The sequence below is a fragment of the Pelecanus crispus genome, chromosome 3, assembly GCF_030463565.1.
Source record: "Pelecanus crispus isolate bPelCri1 chromosome 3, bPelCri1.pri, whole genome shotgun sequence".
Taxonomy (NCBI): domain Eukaryota; kingdom Metazoa; phylum Chordata; class Aves; order Pelecaniformes; family Pelecanidae; genus Pelecanus; species Pelecanus crispus.
In genome coordinates, this window is record NC_134645.1 from 57,540,083 (window position 1) to 57,560,079 (window position 19,997).

General features: G+C 42.7%; 1 protein-coding gene across 3 annotated transcripts in view; it reads left to right on the forward strand.

The window, feature by feature from the left end:
* Positions 1-19,997, forward strand: part of GRM1 (glutamate metabotropic receptor 1) — a 189,300-nt gene that overhangs the window by 158,386 nt on the left and 10,917 nt on the right. Inside the window, exons 7-9 of one of the 3 annotated variants that reach the window (XM_075706809.1) lie at positions 732-1,662; positions 18,030-18,068; positions 19,152-19,212. In XM_075706809.1, the coding sequence (XP_075562924.1) occupies positions 732-1,662; positions 18,030-18,068; positions 19,152-19,212 (1,031 nt within the window). Of the gene's footprint in view, positions 1-731; positions 1,663-18,029; positions 18,069-19,151; positions 19,213-19,997 lie in introns of those variants that run through there. The other 2 variants (XM_075706810.1, XM_075706808.1) reach the window with 2 other exon arrangements.

Below are 19,997 nucleotides of genomic sequence, written 5' to 3' on the forward strand. Positions count from 1 at the left end.
CATAAAGGAGAGCCTTTCCAGTTCTTTTTTGAAGTCATGCATATTTTGTGGGTTTGACTTTTCCATAAGAATTAAATCACATTATTTAGTGGAAAAACAATGAACAGAGGGTTTGACAAAATGAGAATAAGGTAATGTTAAGGGAAAAAAATCAGAAATATACTAAGGAGGTACAATATCTATGGCGTAGTTCCATTACAACTTTGTATTTATTACCATTTTTCTGCCCATAGATCTCTAATTAACTTCTATTATTTATAAAATCACCCTCACAAAAATGTAGTGGGTCAAGTTATAGTGATTTTGATAAAGATTAAAATAAGTTAGTCTGAGGAGGCCAACAAGCTACCATGCTGATTTGTAAAAGTGCTTTCCCTGCTGAAATGAAGGGATGTTGATGAGTTTGTCTGGGTTCTGTTCCCAGCTCTGCCTTTGATAGGCTGGGCTTGTCAGCAGGTATCTCACGAAAAATTATGAAAAATATTCCAGATCTCATTTCTCTTTGTAGCATCAGGAGCACATGTTTGGGACACCCAAAACTGATGGCTGTTTTTTGAACATACTTCATCCAAACTTTTCCACGCTGCAGTTCACTCCTTTGTAAAATCGTTCCAATAATCTATGGCACATAGGCACAAGCTAATGTTTGGATTATATTGGGAGCCAGAAAAAAAGTTCTTTCTTCAAACAGCTACCTTTCTAACACTCTCTTTCTTTTCTGTACACTGCAGGCTGTGAACCCATCCCTGTAAAGTACCTCCAGTGGAGCAATATAGAGTCTATTGTGGCTGTGGTCTTTTCCTGCCTGGGGATCCTGGTCACCATGTTTGTCACCCTTATCTTTGTGCTCTACAGGGACACCCCTGTTGTCAAATCCTCCAGCCGGGAGCTCTGCTACATTATCCTTGCTGGCATCTTTCTGGGTTACGTCTGCCCTTTCACCCTTATAGCTAAACCCACCACGACATCCTGCTACCTCCAGCGCCTTCTGGTGGGTCTCTCCTCTGCCATGTGCTATTCTGCCCTTGTGACCAAAACCAACCGCATTGCACGCATCCTGGCGGGCAGCAAAAAGAAGATCTGTACACGCAAGCCACGTTTCATGAGCGCATGGGCCCAAGTGGTCATTGCCTCCATTTTGATCAGCGTGCAGCTGACATTGGTGATCACGCTGATCATCCTGGAGCCCCCGATGCCCATCCTCTCCTACCCCAGCATTAAAGAAGTTTACCTTATCTGCAACACCAGCAACCTAGGTGTCGTGGCTCCTGTGGGCTACAATGGACTCCTCATCATGAGCTGCACATACTATGCCTTCAAGACTCGCAATGTGCCTGCCAATTTCAATGAGGCCAAGTACATTGCATTCACCATGTACACCACTTGTATCATCTGGCTGGCCTTTGTGCCTATCTATTTTGGGAGCAACTACAAGATCATCACCACATGTTTTGCAGTGAGCCTGAGTGTGACAGTGGCGCTGGGGTGCATGTTCACTCCTAAGATGTACATCATCATAGCCAAGCCTGAGAGGAACGTCCGCAGTGCCTTCACCACCTCAGATGTGGTGCGTATGCATGTCGGGGATGGCAAGGCACCTTGCAAGTCCAACACTTTCCTCAACATATTCCGGAGAAAGAAACCAGGGGCCGGAAATCCAAAGTAAGTGATTGACTGCAGGTACACATCTATCTGTGTATGTCTCTCTCTTTACCATCCTCTCTTGGTTGACCATAGTCTGCTGAATAGTAAGGTATGTAACAGTTTTTCATCTCATGTGTAGCAGAAAAGGTGGAAATGATCCTTTGGATCTAAGCTTCTGATGGATATTGATGGATATTATTTTCTATCCTGCTCTAAAGGCAGCCCTGTACACAACTCCCCCTACCTCTGGGGCAGGTCAGGCGGTGGCAAAGTAACCAATCTCCATTTGCAGCTTCTCCCATCTTTCCGTGCATGTGATGGGGATCTCACGCCCCCATGTGCAGTTGCTCTGCATTATGTTCAAACTGAGGTGTTATTGTAGCCTTTTGGGAAAGGAAAATCTGTGTCTGAGTGGTTGTAAATCACATGTACTTGTCTAAGGCCACTGAGATGTGCGTGTGAAAGCTGGGGATTGAACACTAGTTTTTAAGGTAGTGCTTTGTGACAGTCCTCATGATTGTGATCCAAAAGCACCCTTCATATTATCCCTATGCTCTATTTAATATTCAGAATTATGAGCAATACTCTTAATCATCATTAGTGTAAACTTGTCCATGTTCTCAAAATCAGTGTTGGTGTGAAAGTTGCAGAAGTCAACTGATCGTGAAAATGAACTTGCATCCACATCTACTGAACCTGTTATTTTCCTTGCTAATAATTAAAAGCAACCCAGCTGCAGCAGAGGGGGAGCGAGAACTGTTACTTCAAACAGCATCTCCCTGTGAGCAGCTCTCTGAACATTTGCATTCTTCATTATCTTACTGCTTTTTAATCTTTAAAGAAGCACCATAGGGCTAGACATGAGCTTAGATTATTTTTGTCCCAATTAAAAAAAATTATCAAAATAATAAAGAACCAGTGAAGTCTACATTTCTGAGCTTCCTGATAGAATTAAAATTCAGTTAATTTCCAGCTTTTTGGGATCTGTAGGTTTCTCTGAGTCACTCCTGTTGGTTTCGATTCAGTTTGCATAAGAATCATTTTCGTATGTCCTGGAAGTGGAAGGGATAAGGAAGGAGGTAATAACGTAGCAAACCCATGCTGTGATCAATTTTGCCTTTATGCTACTTCAGTACTCTTTATTTTGTTGCCAGACAGGGGGTCGGAAGACAAGGGAATGGAGACATAAATATACAGCTCAGTGTGCCACGGAGGCCACGATAAGACTGTCAGCTCCTGAGAGAGACAGAGGGAGCTGGGAGTGGCAGGCAGCCCTGGGAGCCTCCCATGCAGGGAGGTGGTCAAAAATCTCTGTAGCTCAAGAGCTTGAATTCCATGCAGATAGAAAGATGGAGCCTGATCCACTTTCCTCTGACTCTATGGAAGTTGGATGGGGTCTTACACATCTGTAAGAAACTAGTGTGGTGTCTCTGCAGCGTTGGTATCTTTAAGAACGCGTCTGACAAAAAAAAAGGACTACTTAGTATTTTAGATCATGAGAAACTTAGTAACTAATTCTTTGTTATGATTACTGTTCTTCTGCTTTCACCAAAAAAATTGTACTTTACAAGACCCAAATGCAATATATTTAGAACACCGTTCATAATATGAGAAAATATTTCATCCTGTTCAAAACCCGAGCTTCCCCCTCAGCATTGTCACCTTAAAAAACCAACGGGGCTTACCTGAGCTTTTTAGCAATTTGTTTGTTGCATAATTTTAGCAAGATTTTCTTGAGCTTGCTGTTGAGCCTGTGTGAGCGATATGAAGCAAAAAAGCCCTACAGGGTTTTAAGGTGCTCTTCTAAACTAAAAGCTCAACACATAGTTAATATGCTTTTTTGTCTCAGGTCAAGCCTCCGCATCTTTTACACAGCAAAATCCCAACCTCTGACCTAAACCTCTTGTGCAGTTACTGATGTGTTCTTCACCTAAACCAGCAGAGATGTGGAGGCATGCTAGGCTTGCTGATGGAGAATGACAGCATACCTCTCTGTACATGGGCATGAGGAACTGAAAGCAGTGTAGTATACAAACATGCAGCCTTATAAATAAAGTCACAAGACAGCACAAAAAGTCATTTCAGGGCTTTGGAGGGTATTTTAGCTCCTAGCAGAGTCCATTGCAAAGCTTGTGAGGACATTGCACTGACACAGATAAAGAAGTGTGAGTCACTGGGGAAACCAAGAAGGAAAAAGTAGAATTTGCTGGAGCCTTTGAAGCACCTAGATAACTCAAATGTGTAGTCAGGTCCTTCCTGAAACAGGACTTGAAACTACTGGAGCATCCTTACTGCCCACAGGAATGGCCTCCAGACTGATTTTCAACATTTTTTTCATTTTCTATCAAAATATGGGATTTATTTGCCAGTTTTTCAGTAATTCGGATCCCTGAGTATGTTGGTCTGCTTCTTGATTCTGCAATTGTCCCTCCCTATGGCCACATTTTTCTGTCTGTAAGTGTCCAGCAGTGCTTCACTCAAAATATTTCTTTTCCAGCTGTCTTACAACAACTTTCCATGCATTTTCTTGTTATCTCTTCTCTCTTTTCTTAGCTTGTTTTTGTTTTTCTACTTTTCAATTTTCATCTCTCTTTTCCTGTCTGTATCAAACCTCTCCTCTGCTTACCCCAACAGCCTTAGTTAAGGCATTCACTTAGGTTAAGAGCATCTCCTTCACTTCCCAGCTGAATGCCCAATAACCAGACTACGCACTGTCCCAGGGCAAGTCTCCTCCTTTCTCTCTGCTCTTGACCAGCAATGTGTCCTGGAACAGAGAAAAAAATCCTGATTCAAACCCTGGAGAAATACTTCTTCTTATTCTGTGAGAGAACTTGAATCTGGGTCTGAGAGATCCCTCGCGAGTGTCTTCAGTACCAAGCTACTGTCAGTCTCTCCCTCTTGTTGAATGAATATTTAAATATTTATAAAAAATGGAACAACTCCATCAGGATAGATTGAGAGAGAGTGAGACCTGCTGTTTTTATTGAAGCTTTGCGGGGACATTTATTGTTAGAGTTTGCTGCTTGATGACATTATGAGATCCTGGCTGTTACAGGATGATGATATAGCAGCATTTTTTAGGAAAGCCTTTTAAATCTTTTTCATTTTTCCCCAGCTGTGAGATTGTAACTTTCGGATATGGATCTTGCTGTGATCATTAGCCTTGTTCTTGACCACAAATGTTACTTTGGTCTACAAGGGTCAATCAGCCTGAAGAGCAGCACTCCTGTACAGTGCCTGTACGATTGCTTCCCTGAGGAAGCAACGTTCCTTTCTGTACTACATGCAGAAAAAATGACCAGTGACACTGAAGATGCTGATCTTGAGGAGAGTTCAGGAAACACCTTCTCCAGCCACTGCTTCAAATGGACCCTACTCAATGGGCAGGAGGCTGGAGCCAGACCTGCAGCCTGCAGGTCTGTTGTGTTGGTTTTCTATAGTCCATATGCACACTTCAAATAGAGCTTGAGCCGCACAGCAAGGCTCACCTCTTCTCCTATGCTTCTTGCAGGCTGCAATGGCATAAGAAGAGACAGTGTTGCAGAGGGGATCACAGGGGATAAGTTAGTTGTGCATCTTTGGGTAATTAGTTCCAGGTTTGGCGGTGATACTTAGCTGCTGCCTTGGTCTTCACATATAAATGATTTTAAATTTATGGTTGAGATCCCAGGTCTGGACACCATTTTAGTGCATTTTGAATCACAGTAAATAAGGATTGAGTTGTCAACATAAGTTGTGTAGCAAAATTTGAGTTGATGGAAAGGCCAACTAGCAAGACTCACTGAGTGGCCAGGACTCCACATTAATGCATAAGCCACCTGCTTCTCCCTTTGTAATTTTAATATATTTGCATTCAATTATTTTTCCTCCAGCTGTCTGCCCTCAGAAATGAATGACTGTTTTTAAATATTTCCAAACATGTACTTTTTATTTATCATTTTAAGATGATTTGGCAGTCCATGCCTCTAGGCTGCTCTTACAGGCATCCACTCTAAGCAGTGTCCAGGCAGTCACCTGGGCCAAGCACCTCTCAAAATGGCTTTATTTTACTCCAATAAAAAGGATCAGGCAACCCAGCACCCCCTGCTACCTTTACAGGAGAGTGTTCCTGTTCTTCATCCTCTCTCCCTCTGTACTGGATCCCTATACACAGCTTTTTAGCTGGGAATCAGGTTTCTCAGTTACCTCTAGTAACATGTGTCTGTTCCCTTACCAAGGCTTAAGAAACCATCTGCTTTTTTGTCTTGCCAGTTATAAAATTATCTCCAGGTATTCTTAAGTCACTCTTTCTCTTTAAACTGACTTGCTGAGTTGCCATTTCATGTTGAGCAAGCTGTGCTGACACGCCGTGTTTTTCTGGGACTCGTTTCACTTGGCGACCCACAGTCCACAAAGGCTTTTGGGCTCCTCAGCTCCTTCATTTTCAAAGCCTCCCACAGACACGCAGTGAGGGGAATCTTAGCATAAGTACGTCCAGAAGGCAGGACATTTTGTTTCACTGTTTTTTCGTGGTGGTGGGAGGAGGCAAATGCACAGCGCAGCATGGCAAGAGTTGAAGCTTCCAGAAACAGAGAGTAAATGTTCAGCATGTTCAGTTGCAGTCATACAAATGCAGATCTTTACAGCCTCTCACTTGATCCAACTTGAGTGCCTCATCATAGGAAGAGATGCTCAGGAGTATTCCCTCTTCTCGCTCTCATGTTACTACTCCATGCAGTCAATATGCTATCTTTAAGCAGGGGGTTATGGAGGCAAGGGGGGAGGAGAGAGAAGTGTGAACAGAAGACATGGAAACAGTTTTAATGTAAGTAAGAACAACGGCTTTTGTCCTGACCTCTGCAGGCTAAAGTGTGTGAAATTGAACAAAACCACTCTCAACCTGGCACAGCTGCACAAGAAGTATTTCACTTGGTCTGGCTGAAATGCGTCAAAAGCTATGAAACAAGAAGATTTAGTGGAAAGTGCAAGGAGGATTAATAATAACTGGTCACCATTGTACCTTCTCCTGTTGTTGTGATTTAACCCCAGACAGCAACCAAGCACCACACAGCCGCTTGGTCACCTTCCCACATAGGTGGGATGTGGGAGACAACTGGAAGGGAAAAAGTAAGAAAACTTGTGGGTTAAGAACAGTTTAATAATAGAAATAAAATAAAATAGTAATAATAGTAACAGTAATAATAATAATAATAAATTGTAATTAAAAAGAAAACAACAACAACAACAAAAAAGAGGAACAAAACCCAGGAAAAACAAGTGATGCAACCACTCACCACCCACCGACCAATACCCAGCCAGTTCCCAAGCAGCGATCGCTGCTCCACGGCCAACCCCCCCAGTTTATATACCGAGCATGACGTCATATGTTATGGAATAGCCCTTTGGTCAGTTTGAGTCAGCTGTCCTGGCTGTGCCCTCTCCCAGCTTCTTGGGCACCTGGCAGAGCATGGGAAGCTGAAAAGTCCTTGATTTTGTATAAGCACTACTTAGCAACAACTAAAACATGAGTGTGTTATCAGCATTATTCTCATACTAAATCCAAAACACAGCACCATGCCAGCTACTAGGAAGACAATTAACTCTATCCCAGCCGAAACCAGGGGAATATATTCCCTCTAAAAGAGAATATATTGTTAAACTCCTGCACAATGAGCAGGAGCCCAATCTGAGAAGTCTACAATACACTTAAGTATTATCTTTGGTCCTGAATTGTGTCACCTAGCCTGCAGCATGTAAGAATTATCTTTAAATGCTTGTTGTACAGATTACTGTCTGGTGTAGTTTTATCTTCTTACAACATTGCCAAACCAGTATAGAGACAATCGCTCAATCTAATAGGAAATGGTAGGCTAGCTTGCTTTGCAATTTATAAAATTGATGCAGTGGGTAAACATCTCATGTCCTGTAGTAGTACTGCATACACAATAAGACAGCCCTTTATTTTTACCATTACAGACCTTGGAAAATACCAAATTTCAAGGCACTTTCAAGAAGGCCTTTAAACCAGCTGGGCCCACACAGCCATCATGCTGAGGCTTACCCCAGCAAGGGGAAGGCATATTACAGGAGAGAATTTTGAAACAGCAGAAAGGTTGTACGCTCCAGTGAGTGGGAATTAACACAAAGATTAAAAAGAAAAAAAAAATAAAGACAGCAAGAAAAATTATACAGGACAGGTTATGTTGTTTGTTTAAATGATTTATTTGTTGTTGTATGTCTGATCTCTCCAGTAACCTAGCAATAAAATGTTGATGTCCAGGCCCTCTTTTCAATGCTGACTCTGTAGAGCAGTGGTACCATGGGCTGTAGGGTGCTGCGCTGCTCTGCGGCTGCGTGGCTCCCGGCTCCCCGTCAAGACACGGGGCTCCACAACCACAGGGCACTTGGTTCACACGTGCATCCCACCCAGGGCATATCACAGGGGAGTCTGCTTCCTTCGCAGTGTGGATGGAGCTGTGGCAGCTCTGGCGTGGCTCCCTGGTGCCCCAGCTGTCACAGGGAAGACAGGCAGCACTCTTGTCTGGCCCGACTCATTTCCCCGTCGCAACCCTCCCTGGCGTTTGCCGAGCTTCTGTATGCAGTGTAGTCCTTCACCCTTTTCTGAGATTGCAGTGCATTTTTGGAAAAGCATGTTGCATGCTCCCAGGGATAGTTGAAGGTTTTAATGCCAAACATCTCTCTCTCAGCAGTTGGTACATTTGCTGGCTATTTACTGGGCTTAAACCATTAATGATTTTGTGGACACATAGCACTGTGACAGGTAACAGCTCTTACTCAGTTCTTTCATGTGTGATGTGAATTTCAAATAAGAAAATTCAGCAAACTCAGTCAAGCTGTTCAGTCCTTGTCAGTATATTGATGTAAGTGAATATTTAAAACTCCCAGAAGGCAGTTATGTTTCCAAAGGGACTCTTACAATTGATGTTAAAGAATTGGAAAGAAACACAAATAAGGGAGTCTGAAACTTAATAATCCAAGAGCAATCTATTCTAGCCCTGCTATAGGGTTGTCCATTAGATTTCAGCTATATAATTATATCTAATATTGTCCTCTTAGTCTTGAATTTGCATTTGCTTTAATAGATATAATGTAGTTCTGTCCCATGCATCTAAAAAAGCACAGAATAGGTAACAAATAACTCTGAGATGTCACTTCCACACTTGCATTCTTTCTAGTGGTGTAAATGAATACTAAAAATCATATTTATTTAAAAACCAGGCATGGCAAATGTGTGTACCAAGTTATATACCAAATTGTGCACCTGTGTATATATGTGCAATATAACCAGTCTGGAGCTAGAGAACTTACTTTTTCCATCTAATGAGAAATAAGGGGCAAGGCTACATAAGGCACTCTAAGTTTTCCTTGCAAACTATCCCAACTAAAGGGAGTCCCAGCATGTGTATGACCAATCACATGTCACTCCTAAGGCAAGCTGAGGAGAAGGAGCAGGGACAGATACACAATGTGATTGTCACTAAGTACAAGCCAAGAGATCTGCCAGTTTAACCTTATTCTGCTGGATTTCCTTCTGTGACCAAAGAGACACTGCTCAAGACTACATTTAAGAGAAATAAGAAAAGCTGTGAGGTTCTGCAGTGGCCTCCCGGTGAGAGCAGTGGCAATAAACACTCCTCAGACAAAACCCAGGTTATACTGAATTGGTCTACAGAGCACAGTACCTGCACCTGGGCTCCCATCCAGACTTCTGCTTCTTTGTCACCAGTCAGAGCCACATTTTATCTGGATGGTCCCTTTAGGTGAAAGGGCTGTTGTGTAAGGCTTCATGCAATTTCCTCCCTTTCTCAGAAGTTGCCAGTCCAGGGCAGTTTTGCCACTTTCTTTTCAGGGATATTCACAACTCTGTTCTCCCAGGGGATTTTGACGGGACATAAACCCAAGGAATGGTCTCTGAGTGCACCCTGGTTCTTACCAAAGGACTCCCAGAGAAGTTCACTTTACAGCTCCTCTTGTTTTGCTGCTCTCAAGATGCTGAATCACAAAATGTTGTTTTACTTATGGACACTGTTGTAGCACCAGGCATCTCTGTATAATGAATCTCAATACTTAAACACAATGATGCATAGATACACAATCCCATCAGAGGGGAGCTTTACAGTTATGTACCACAATCTCTGCTTCCTGAATGAAGGGAAGCAAAGGCAGTACTACAGAAATCCTGGGGAAGGCTAGTATCTTTCTTGGCATAAAACACAGGAATAAGGACACCATTTGTAATTTAATTTCTTGCTTGACTGGATCACTTATTACATTTCCTTGTATTTTTGTATTTGTATATATTATTTATTGCATTTTTATTCTGAAGTGTAGTCATAACAATCCAGTTAGGATGCTACAAAAATACACCAACTCAACAGTGAGTGATACAAACAACTGTGTTCACATGTAGGCATAAGCAAATGATGTTTATCTGCTTAGCAGCATAATCTCACGTTGTTTTGGTTAGAATTCTCTCTGTGAGAAAAATAAGGAAGAAATCTTCTCCTTTTAAGAGTGTCAGGTAAATAAACAGGTGTTGAAGGTTGCATCCAGATAAGCACCTAAAAACCTGGATATTTCCCAACTCTCATAAGCACGTACTTAGGAAAAAAAACCCACCAACCCATGTTTAAGTGGGGGTGGTCTGAAATACCATTTTTAAATGCATAACAGCCATTTGTTTATTTAGTTCAGCATTTTAAAATGGAAATGGAATAAAGAACTAAAATACAAATCTCCTAGAGGCTACTTTAAGATTTTCTTACGCGAAGAATGCATTTTGCCTCCTTCCTATCCTCAAAGGTGTGATGTTTCAGCCCTGTGCCTCAGCTATTCACCTCCCCTCAGCAGAATCAGAGCTGTGACATTTCATGAACACATGATAATTCATGTACAAATACTTGCTAGAATAAACACACAGGATATTCTGCAAGTGTTTATTCTGCAGGGATCTCTGAGCCACTTTGTGATTTCATACAACTTTGAGCTAATTTCAAGGTGAACAAAAATTTGGGTACTGAAGGATACCATGGATCTCTGATATTCTCTAGATAAGGATAAGGCTATAAAACATCACAAGTACTATACACATCTATATACAGTTAATACAGGGGTTTGGTTTTTTCCTCAAATTAAGATGTAGTCTGAAAAATATTCTTGATTCATCCCAGCAATTCAGTGCAAAGTTACTAATGTGAAATGCAGAACAACTGATAATTTATTTAATCCTTTTTCATGCTTAGGGACACACAAGCACATAAGAGCCCAAGAAGAGGACAACACTCTTGGGCGTCACCTCTTTCACTGATGTGAAAGGCATCTTGCATCCTGGCTTGTCCACTGAGCTTATCCCTGCCTGCGATGAGTGCTCCCCTTTGCTCAGGGGTGCCCCACAAAACAAAACACTGCAAGCCAAACTGCAAATGCTGCAAACACATGCTGAGAGAACACCTGATTTTTAGCAAGACTCTGTAATTCATAGGGGAATCACACCCCCAGAGAGAGAAGATGGTCCATCTCTGTTAAAGGACTGTAGGTATATATGGTTTTCCACCCTGTTAGAAATTAAATTGTCTGAGCAGGGTTTTATCCTGATTATACAGTGTTAGTCTCAGTCCAGTATTGCTGTTTCATTAGAGAAGTATCTTTGAAGCATTTGGTGGATGGCACTAGCACATACATTTTGTTTGCTGTGGGAAGAGGCCCTCACGTTGCTCTCTCAGTTGATCAGTAATGTGTTTCAAAGCAAATTTGTCAGGATGATGCCTGCTGTCACCAAGGCACAAAGAGATGACTATTCTGACCTATATCGTCCCTGTAATTTGGGAATGTTCTCCACAGCTCCTCCCTTTCCTAAGGAAGGATTTGAAAAAATACCAGCAGTAGCTCAGGTTAGCTCCCCCCCACTATTTCTGCTCCCAGAGCTGGGAGTATTTTTGACAATGGGAGTTTTACTAAACTTTGGAAACAAAAGTCAAGCAGTTTCAGCTTACATAGGCCTCAACAGCATGAACCACTGCTGATTGCATTAGCCTTTGTGAGACCACAACCTGCACACCTTTGTGCCTTACTGTCATCAGCAGCTGAGTTCCAGTTATTACAGGGACAGGACACAGCACACTAGCCAGGCACCTGCAGAAGCCCATTTTTCTTAAAATACCCCAAAATTCAGACATTTATTTACAAACACCTGTGCTACCTCCTACAACATTTAACGCTACCCTAATTTTTCTATTCTTCACATTACTTTCATAGAACACAGAAGAAGATGCAGAGACTGGTGCCGGATCCAATGTGTGGCAAAGCAGATGCTAACTTCTGGTGCACTACTCAATCCAAAATATGGATGTAGTCTTTGCTAAGTGCCTGCCCCACAGATGTTTCTGACAGAGCAACTTTCTTTCTTCTCTTTATTTTTGTCTATGGTGATTTAAGGGTTTGTACAGGGAAGGGTGAAGAATTTCAAAATCTCCATCTTTTCTTCCTGCTTGACTTTGATTTTTTTTGGCTAGTATGGTTTGATGCTTTTTTCACCTCTCTTCTGATGCCGTTTTCCATCTGTCCCAAATGCACGAAGTACCATGCACACCCAGAGCAGAGATCTGACCACATTCTCTTCTCTTCTCCCAGTCCTTAGCTCTGTGCCCCAAGGACTCTGAATGGGCAAAATCAGCATTGTCAGATCTTTGTTTGGGGTTTCCAGACCCAGGTCTGGAATTCTGCAGAACAGACTATGACAGACTTAGTGTCCACATAGAAGACATCTACTGTCAAAGAATCACTAAAAATCATGGCCAACAACAGAAGTTTTGTTCTCTGCTATGCCAAAGGACTCTAAGAAACCACTTTACGTGTGGGCTGAAAAGGAAAGTATATTGTGTCAATAGAACATCTGCCTCCACATTAAAGTTGTTAAAGACTATTTAATTTTGAAATAACAAGTCAGCTAATTCTTCAGAGCATATATGTGCTCTGGCATTCAGCCTCCCACACCTGACAAGCATAGGTTAAAAAGCATTATTACTGTAAACAGCAAACAATTGTGCAGGCTAGAAGTAATCACACAGTTTGTCACTTTAAAGCCCACTTGAAAACTAAAAGCTCCAGGTTTCTTATTACTGCATTATAAACAATTTCCACTTCTAGCTTACTGCTTCAGTTATCTCTTCTTAAGCTGCTTCCTCTTCTCTGCTCTGTGGTTCTTCTTTTGTGGCGTGCAGGATGTGGTTTTCTTCCACCCTGTAAAATTAACCGTACAGAGAGAAAAAGAAAGAAAAAAAGTGAATTATTGTCTGCTGGATTATCCTTGAGCCAGATCTCAAGGTCAGATAAACAATGTCAGCAGCAGAGAAGCTGTCCTTGCTGCCCCTGGTTTGGGGAACAGGGGTGAGAGTTGTCCCTTTCAGCAGCAAATCATTAGATTAGCTCAGCTGTGTTGCAGCACCACAGATGGAGATGTCAAAACTGATCTTAAACTCCAGCAAAAGAAGTGCCCCCCTGATCTGATTCTAGCAGCTCCTCGCTAGTAGATGTTTGCTGGTGTTTGCAGTTTCAGTCTGATCCGTCCCAGGTTTCCCCAGAGAATCACAGGCTCAGTTTAAATGCCCATCTGCAAGCCACTTCCTGGCTCGTATACCCTCCTTCTCTTTACCCAGCGTGCTGTTTGCAAACTATTAATCTTTCCTCATCCTTAGTGTCTTAAAGCCAGGAACTTCTGCTCTTGTTGTTTTCTTACTTCAAGCTCTTGTTAGTCTTCGCCTCTGCTTCCATGGAAAATGTCTTTTTACGTTCTCTTCTGGCCAGTTCTTTTCATGGCACAAGCTGGATCATTTCGGATAGTTCAGTTGAGCCCATTTTGGCTGGCTTGCAAGCCTTGCATTCCCAGACCAAACATTGTCTGAAAGCTGGGACTTACTCCACATTACCCATTTTTTTGCATCCCAAAGCCCCCCAAACCAGCCAACTAACCAGACAGCCAGCAGCAAAATACACAAAAACCAACCAAACAACAAAAAAAAGGCAAATCCCAGCATCTGTGTAAGCCCCCATGGAGAAATTATCTACCTTGAGCAGACCGACAAGGAGTGACAAGGGGCTATGCTTGAAAGCATAGCTGCAGCAGCACAGACGACTGCAAAAAATGCCCAGTGAGCAGATTAAGCGCATGGGTGGGCTGTGAGGGCTGGGCCAGCCCGCAGTAACCCACACTGCAGTCAGCTCTAACATCGTGAGCACTCAGGGGCAATCCGACAGCTCCTCAAGGCTACTCGGGAGCTCACATTTGTGCAGCATGGGCTCACAGGGGTGTAGTGGGAGCTTGCGTGGGTGCGTAGTGGGGGCTCGTGTGTGTGTGTGCAGTGGGAGCTCATGCGTGCAAGGCGTGGCCCCAGGGATCTCTGTACTCGCCATTCGGTGAGGAGTCCTTTCTCCTTTACTTTCTCATATTTTCTGAAACCTAAGTTATACACATTTCTTAATCCTTAGGGTTATATAAGTTATCTCAAAAATCTCTCCTGCCACTGTCCTGGACAGCCAAGAGATTTGCCTGCAGCTACTTTGGGCTATCATAGTGTGTAAATCCACAAAGGCTTTAAGCTGCAAAAAGCCAGAAATGACACCCAACGCCTTCCTTTACCCCATGCTGTCCCTTCACTTACGCAGGGACAAGAGCCTGGATGACCATGCTGTGAACTGGAGCGGGGAACTGGTCATTTTTTTTTTCCCCCCTTTCTTTTTCTGGCTTAGCTGTGACCCAGATAAATTGTCCCTGTCATTCCCTGCCAGTTGATTGAGCAACTGCACCCAGGGTTGTGCTAGGGCAGAGGGGCAGCAGGAGGGAGCAGCCGGGCAGAGCTGGAGCTCTCCCCTGGGCGCACAGCTGGCTCCTGCTGGCCCGGGGTGACCTGAATCATAGAATCATAGAATCGTTTAGGTTGGAAAAGACCTTCAAGATCATCCAGTCCAACCATTAACCCACACTACCAAGTCTACTCTAAGCCAATTAAGGGTAGACTAGACTAAACCATGTCCCGAAGTGCCACATCTACCCGTTTTTTAAACACTTCCAGGGATGGGGACTCCACCACCTCTCTGGGCAGCCTGTTCCAATTCTTGACCACCCTTTCCGTAAAGAAATTTTTCCTAATTTCCAACCTAAACCTCCCCTGGCGCAGCTTAAGCCCATTTCCTCTCGCAGCCTTAGCTCTGTCTCCACCGTGCAGCTCAGCGCTGGGTCTTTCTGGGCATCCTACTGGGACTATGTTCTCCTTGGTGACTGTGATCCTTCTGTCCTCTTTGGCAGATGCTCTCACCTCGACAGAGAAGGTGCGTTCTTGAAATCCCTCCTGCTCCTCAGTTCTCCACAGGTGATAATTACCTGTATCTCTCACACTGCCTGGCAAGGGTGAATGACCCTGTAACCTCCCTCCTACTTGCAGTGCTCTTTGCTCCACAGCTCTTAATGATTTCTTTCTCTCCAAAAACTGCCACTGTGCCATTGCTTAGCATAATTAAATTAAACTCAGAGCAATTATTTCCAAACATCACTTAGCTTGGAATTCAGGGCTTGTGTTTTAGAAATGAATTTGTACTGAAAACCTGTCTATCTTCCCAACTTCGTCTATTGGCTTAATCACATTAAACACATTTCAGAAATCTTCTATCAGATCCTTGCTCATACAAAAGGTATTGAAAATTCAGCTCCTTTTCCTACAGGAAAAGGACATGGCCTTGCTTCTTTTTATGTAGATATATTTTGATCCAGTCATGATGACCGTACATAAAACCTGACCATACATAAACCCTGACGTTTCAAGGACACAAACCTCAGAAGATGAACACGAAAGGACACAAACATCAGAAGATGAACATCTAGGAAGATGCTAGATTTAGCAAGACAAGAGGATTTGGTATGAGTGTTTAGTTGAGTGCTTTACTGATCTGGTTCTACATATGAAGTGTGCTTACATCCCCAGTCACCTTGCAGACTGCTAGAGGGTCGAGGAGGTGAAAAGCAGGCTAGAAAGTCTGTGGTGCTGCTGAGCTGTCCCTTGCGATTGCAGAGGGCAGTCAGTCTGAATGTCAGAGCAGAACTACTCTAGGATGTGACTGATGGTAGTGTGCCACAGGGCACATGGCACAAGGCTTCTCCTTTCCTGTATTAAAGCTATGGGTTATACACAAGTTCTTAAAAACTAGGAAATTATTTAGGGCTATCATCACTTCTCTTGAATTTCCTCTTGCTTTCTTCCTAACGTCATTGATGGTCAGTTGTTTCAGATTAGATTGTATAACATCTGGAGCTGTGCTTTTCTCTATGTTTTTGACTGTGGGGAATGTGAAAGCTTTTCTTACAACTTGGACAACGTCTAATGTGGAGGATCTCTGACTGTGGCTTCAGATGATAGGTAACACAGTGCCCTGCACTTCAGTTATCTTGGACACCAGACAGATTCATTCAATTTGTATCTGTCTGGGGAGTCAGGATGAGCAGAGAGAGCAATTCCAGAGCAGAAGGTGAATGTTTCCAGTTTCATAGCTGTTCAGATACAAAACATTACAGGCAGCAATTTACACTTTCCTACAATCCTGACACAGCTGTTTGCCTTGTGGGATGATGCATTTACACTTAAGAGAAAAAGCAGTGGCAAGAGTGACTCTTCCCTCAGATCCTTTATATTCCTCTCTGCAGATTTCAACAGGCCTCTTACCTACTCTGTTCTGAACGACTAGCTAGAAGCATTTTTCTTCTTCAAAGAACATAAAGCAATTAATCCACTTCTTTCAGGAACCCTCTGTGCTGCCACCCTGCTTCCTCTGCCAGACTCCCTGTTACTGCACCCAGGGGTTTGTTAGAAAGCAGTTCAGACACTTTCATGATGGTATGCCAACTCCTTGTTCAAATATCCAGAAGATCCATCCTGCCTCTGGGCTCAGGATACAAATAACCACTCAGCAGGAATTACCCTTGAGAAGACTGCCCCCAAAATGACCCATTAATCCTCATATTGTAAAGATGGGCAGGCTACCCAATATTTTCGTAGCCAGAGAAACATATGTGAAGTGTCATCACTGCCGGCAAGGCAGAAGAGGGGATACATTGTCATAATTAAAAACAGAAGAAAAAAAGAGATGTACAGAGATCTGGGCACTAATCCTGAATCAGGGCTCTGCAGTATTAGCACACACTACTAGTAAGACAAAGCAAGCCTACAAGGATACTTCAAATTAAACACTTCAAAAGCAGTTATTATTATTTATGCAGTTGACAGTACAATGCTTTGATAATTGCAAAATAATTCACTGAAGTATAATCAACACATGCACTACATTTCCCATAACACTATAAATCCAAATCCAAATTCTACTGAAGCATGAACCTTGAGATTTAGAGCTGATTTCTGTAGAGTATATGCTGTATATCACCATATGGGAATCCCCCTTGACCTTGACCAAAAGGCAGACCACTGTTTTGATGGAGCTTGGCAGCATTTTAACAACAGCCTCCCACAGAACGCAAACCTGGCAAGGCATTTTGGGGGTTGCGCACTCAAGTACATGTAATATCTGTGTTTGAATTTGGCCGAGGAGCACAACTACAGCCACAGTAAGAAAAGATGTTAGGAAGCATTTTGGACTGCCTGAGGGAGCAGGCTTCATTCTTCCTTTCACACAAGATTTCATAAGACCTACAGATGCCCAGAGCCTGGAGAGCAAAATGCTCTGAACTCGCTCTGGAGATATAGCTGAATAAGAAGAAAGGAGGGGGGGGGGGGGGGGGGCGGTGAGGGATGCCACTAAGTAAGCCAGAAGTGACTGCAAACTGCAGTAGCTGAGGGGTGATAGCTGGTAAAGTCCATTGACTCAGAAAGACCCGGTCCCAAGCAGTGCTCTGAAACACAAGTCTTCCACCTTTCCCAGGGTCCCTGAGCAAGGCTTTCCACGGCTGTGTGCCCTCTATAGTGCACACAGCACTGTGCATGTGTGAAATACATTTAGATCTGGATCTTTCTCTCCGATAATCGAGTGCATGTTGCTACTTGTTTTGTAAAATTAGCTCCTGTGACTGAATAAACTACTAATTTCTGATTTTTAACAAAGCAAGCACAGAAGGTAAAAAGCTCTTCTGTCAATAGATGAAGAAAACTGGAGGTCTGTAGAAACATTGGATATTCTGTTTAATCAGGAGCTTAATAATCTCTGTAACTTTAATAGGGTGTAGGAGAGAGCATGGTAGCTAAGTTCCTAATTATTATTACCTTTAAATTGTGAAATCTCAGAGATCTCTTTACATCTGGTAAGGAGTTTAATTATTCTACAGACTTCAAAGGCAGTAGGTTTACAAAATTGCTCAGCAGTATGTCTTATTTGTGTTTTATTCATAATAGTTCAGAAGTCATCTCAAGGCATCTACCTCTCCAAAATGGGTATGCATGTATTCTGTGTACATCACGCTGTGCTCCCGTGCTTTAGTATGTGGTGAGAAGAATGGCTTGTTTGGCTCACGAGCAGCTGTACTGAGTATGTAGTACGTGCACATACCATCCATGAATCTGTTGTTTTGAGGTAAACAGAAGTCTGGCAAGCATGCACCATGATTGTTTGTTTGATGGGGAGAAATGCTGAATTTTTATTTGTGTTTTATTTGCAATACAATGACAACATTTTTTGCAGAAATTCATTGATACATTCCATGTGCAAAAATACCTGAGATTTTTGTCAAAGCACGTGCGTGTGTGTATATATTTTTATTGATACTGGGGAAGACAAACGAGAGTTTGCATCTGCTTGATAGGGTAAGGGAGAGGAGAAAAATAAACTGGAAATTGTCTTATATTAATGGCCAAAACTGCCATCTGCAATCCCTTTTGGAATTACCATTGCAGATAGAGCATCTAGGAGACTCTTCATTTTGTGTCTACCTCAATAAGGCCAACATTTCCATGAGAAAAAAGAAGCACATACAGTGAAATCACATATAATGAAAACTAGTGATTATTCAGCTAGAGCCGGAAAGTAAAAGAAAGGAAACATGTAGAAAAGCAGATTATGGGAATAAAAGACACAGAGAAAAAGCAGGAGCTGAGTATATATTAAAAGCTTCACCAACAAAAACTTTTGGTGATGCTTTTGTAAATAAGATGCAAAAGGCAGATGCTCCTTTTTTATCATTTCATCCTGCGTGGAGAATACCAAGGGAGAAGTCCCACTGACAGCTAAATGCACAGCAGCCCTTGCCATCTGGTATGTAAAGTGCATCAGGGCTCAGCAGAGGAAGCAGGGACAAACACCAGGAGAACCTATTTTAAACAATACTGTGCTAGAGCCAAGGAGAAACCGGTGTGCAAGTCAAGGTGACTGGCCCAATGAGCAAGAGGAGAAAAAATGGAAAAGCCCACAGTGACCCTTAGGCGTAGGTCAGGGACAGGCACCCTATTGAGTGGTATAGCCACCATGTGTGCACATGTGTATAACCACTCACTGGGTGTCTTTTTCTTTTCAATCTTCAGGAAGAGGCAGCCAGAGTTCTCGCCCACCAGCCAGTGTCCGTCGGCACATGTGCAGCTTTGAAAAATCCCACACTGCAGTGAATGTGTAAGAGAAGCTGCATGACAAAGAGTGGTTCTACCCCTTGCTTTCTCTTTCTCATTGGTTTATCATGTCTAATGATGGGACAAATGTGGTGCATGCCATTAAAGATGGGAAATTTGCTTACGTCCCCTGTTTCGCACAATGCCTTAATCTGATTGTCCAGATGTGATGAAGAGGACACTGAATAATTTTTTTGCAGCTTTTACTTTTTTTTTAAAGCCTTCAATTTTATTTGTAAATGCCTACAACCTTGCAAATACATCCTTTTTTTGGTACTAATTTTATCTTCTTTTTCCATTTAGCCAACACTTTTTTTCTTTTTTACAGTTTTGCATGGAGATGACATTATCCTGCGTGCTTTAAACAACAATCTAGTGGCTGTCTCATGGCAAGACACCTTTGCTGTGCACAGCTCCTGCTAACTGTGCTTGTTAGTGAACTGCTGCCGCAGAGCCAGCAGAGGGAACACAGAAAACACTGGTTTGGTGGGATTCACAGAACAGGGAAGTCATGAGCAGGCACATGTAAATAAAACCAGCAGAATCTGGCCTAGGAACAAGCAGTGACCCTAAAGTATCTTTAAACAATAGCAGAGAAATTTTTCCTGCTTTAGCTTCTGAAAGATAATCAGATTCTGCATATTCTCCCTCCAGTGAACAGCAGCGCAGTTCAGCTCTTCAGAAAGTGCAAATACTGCCCTCCCTGAGCAAACACAAACCCGGTGGAGAAAACATGTCAGCTGTTGCAGAAACAGAAAGGCCTCG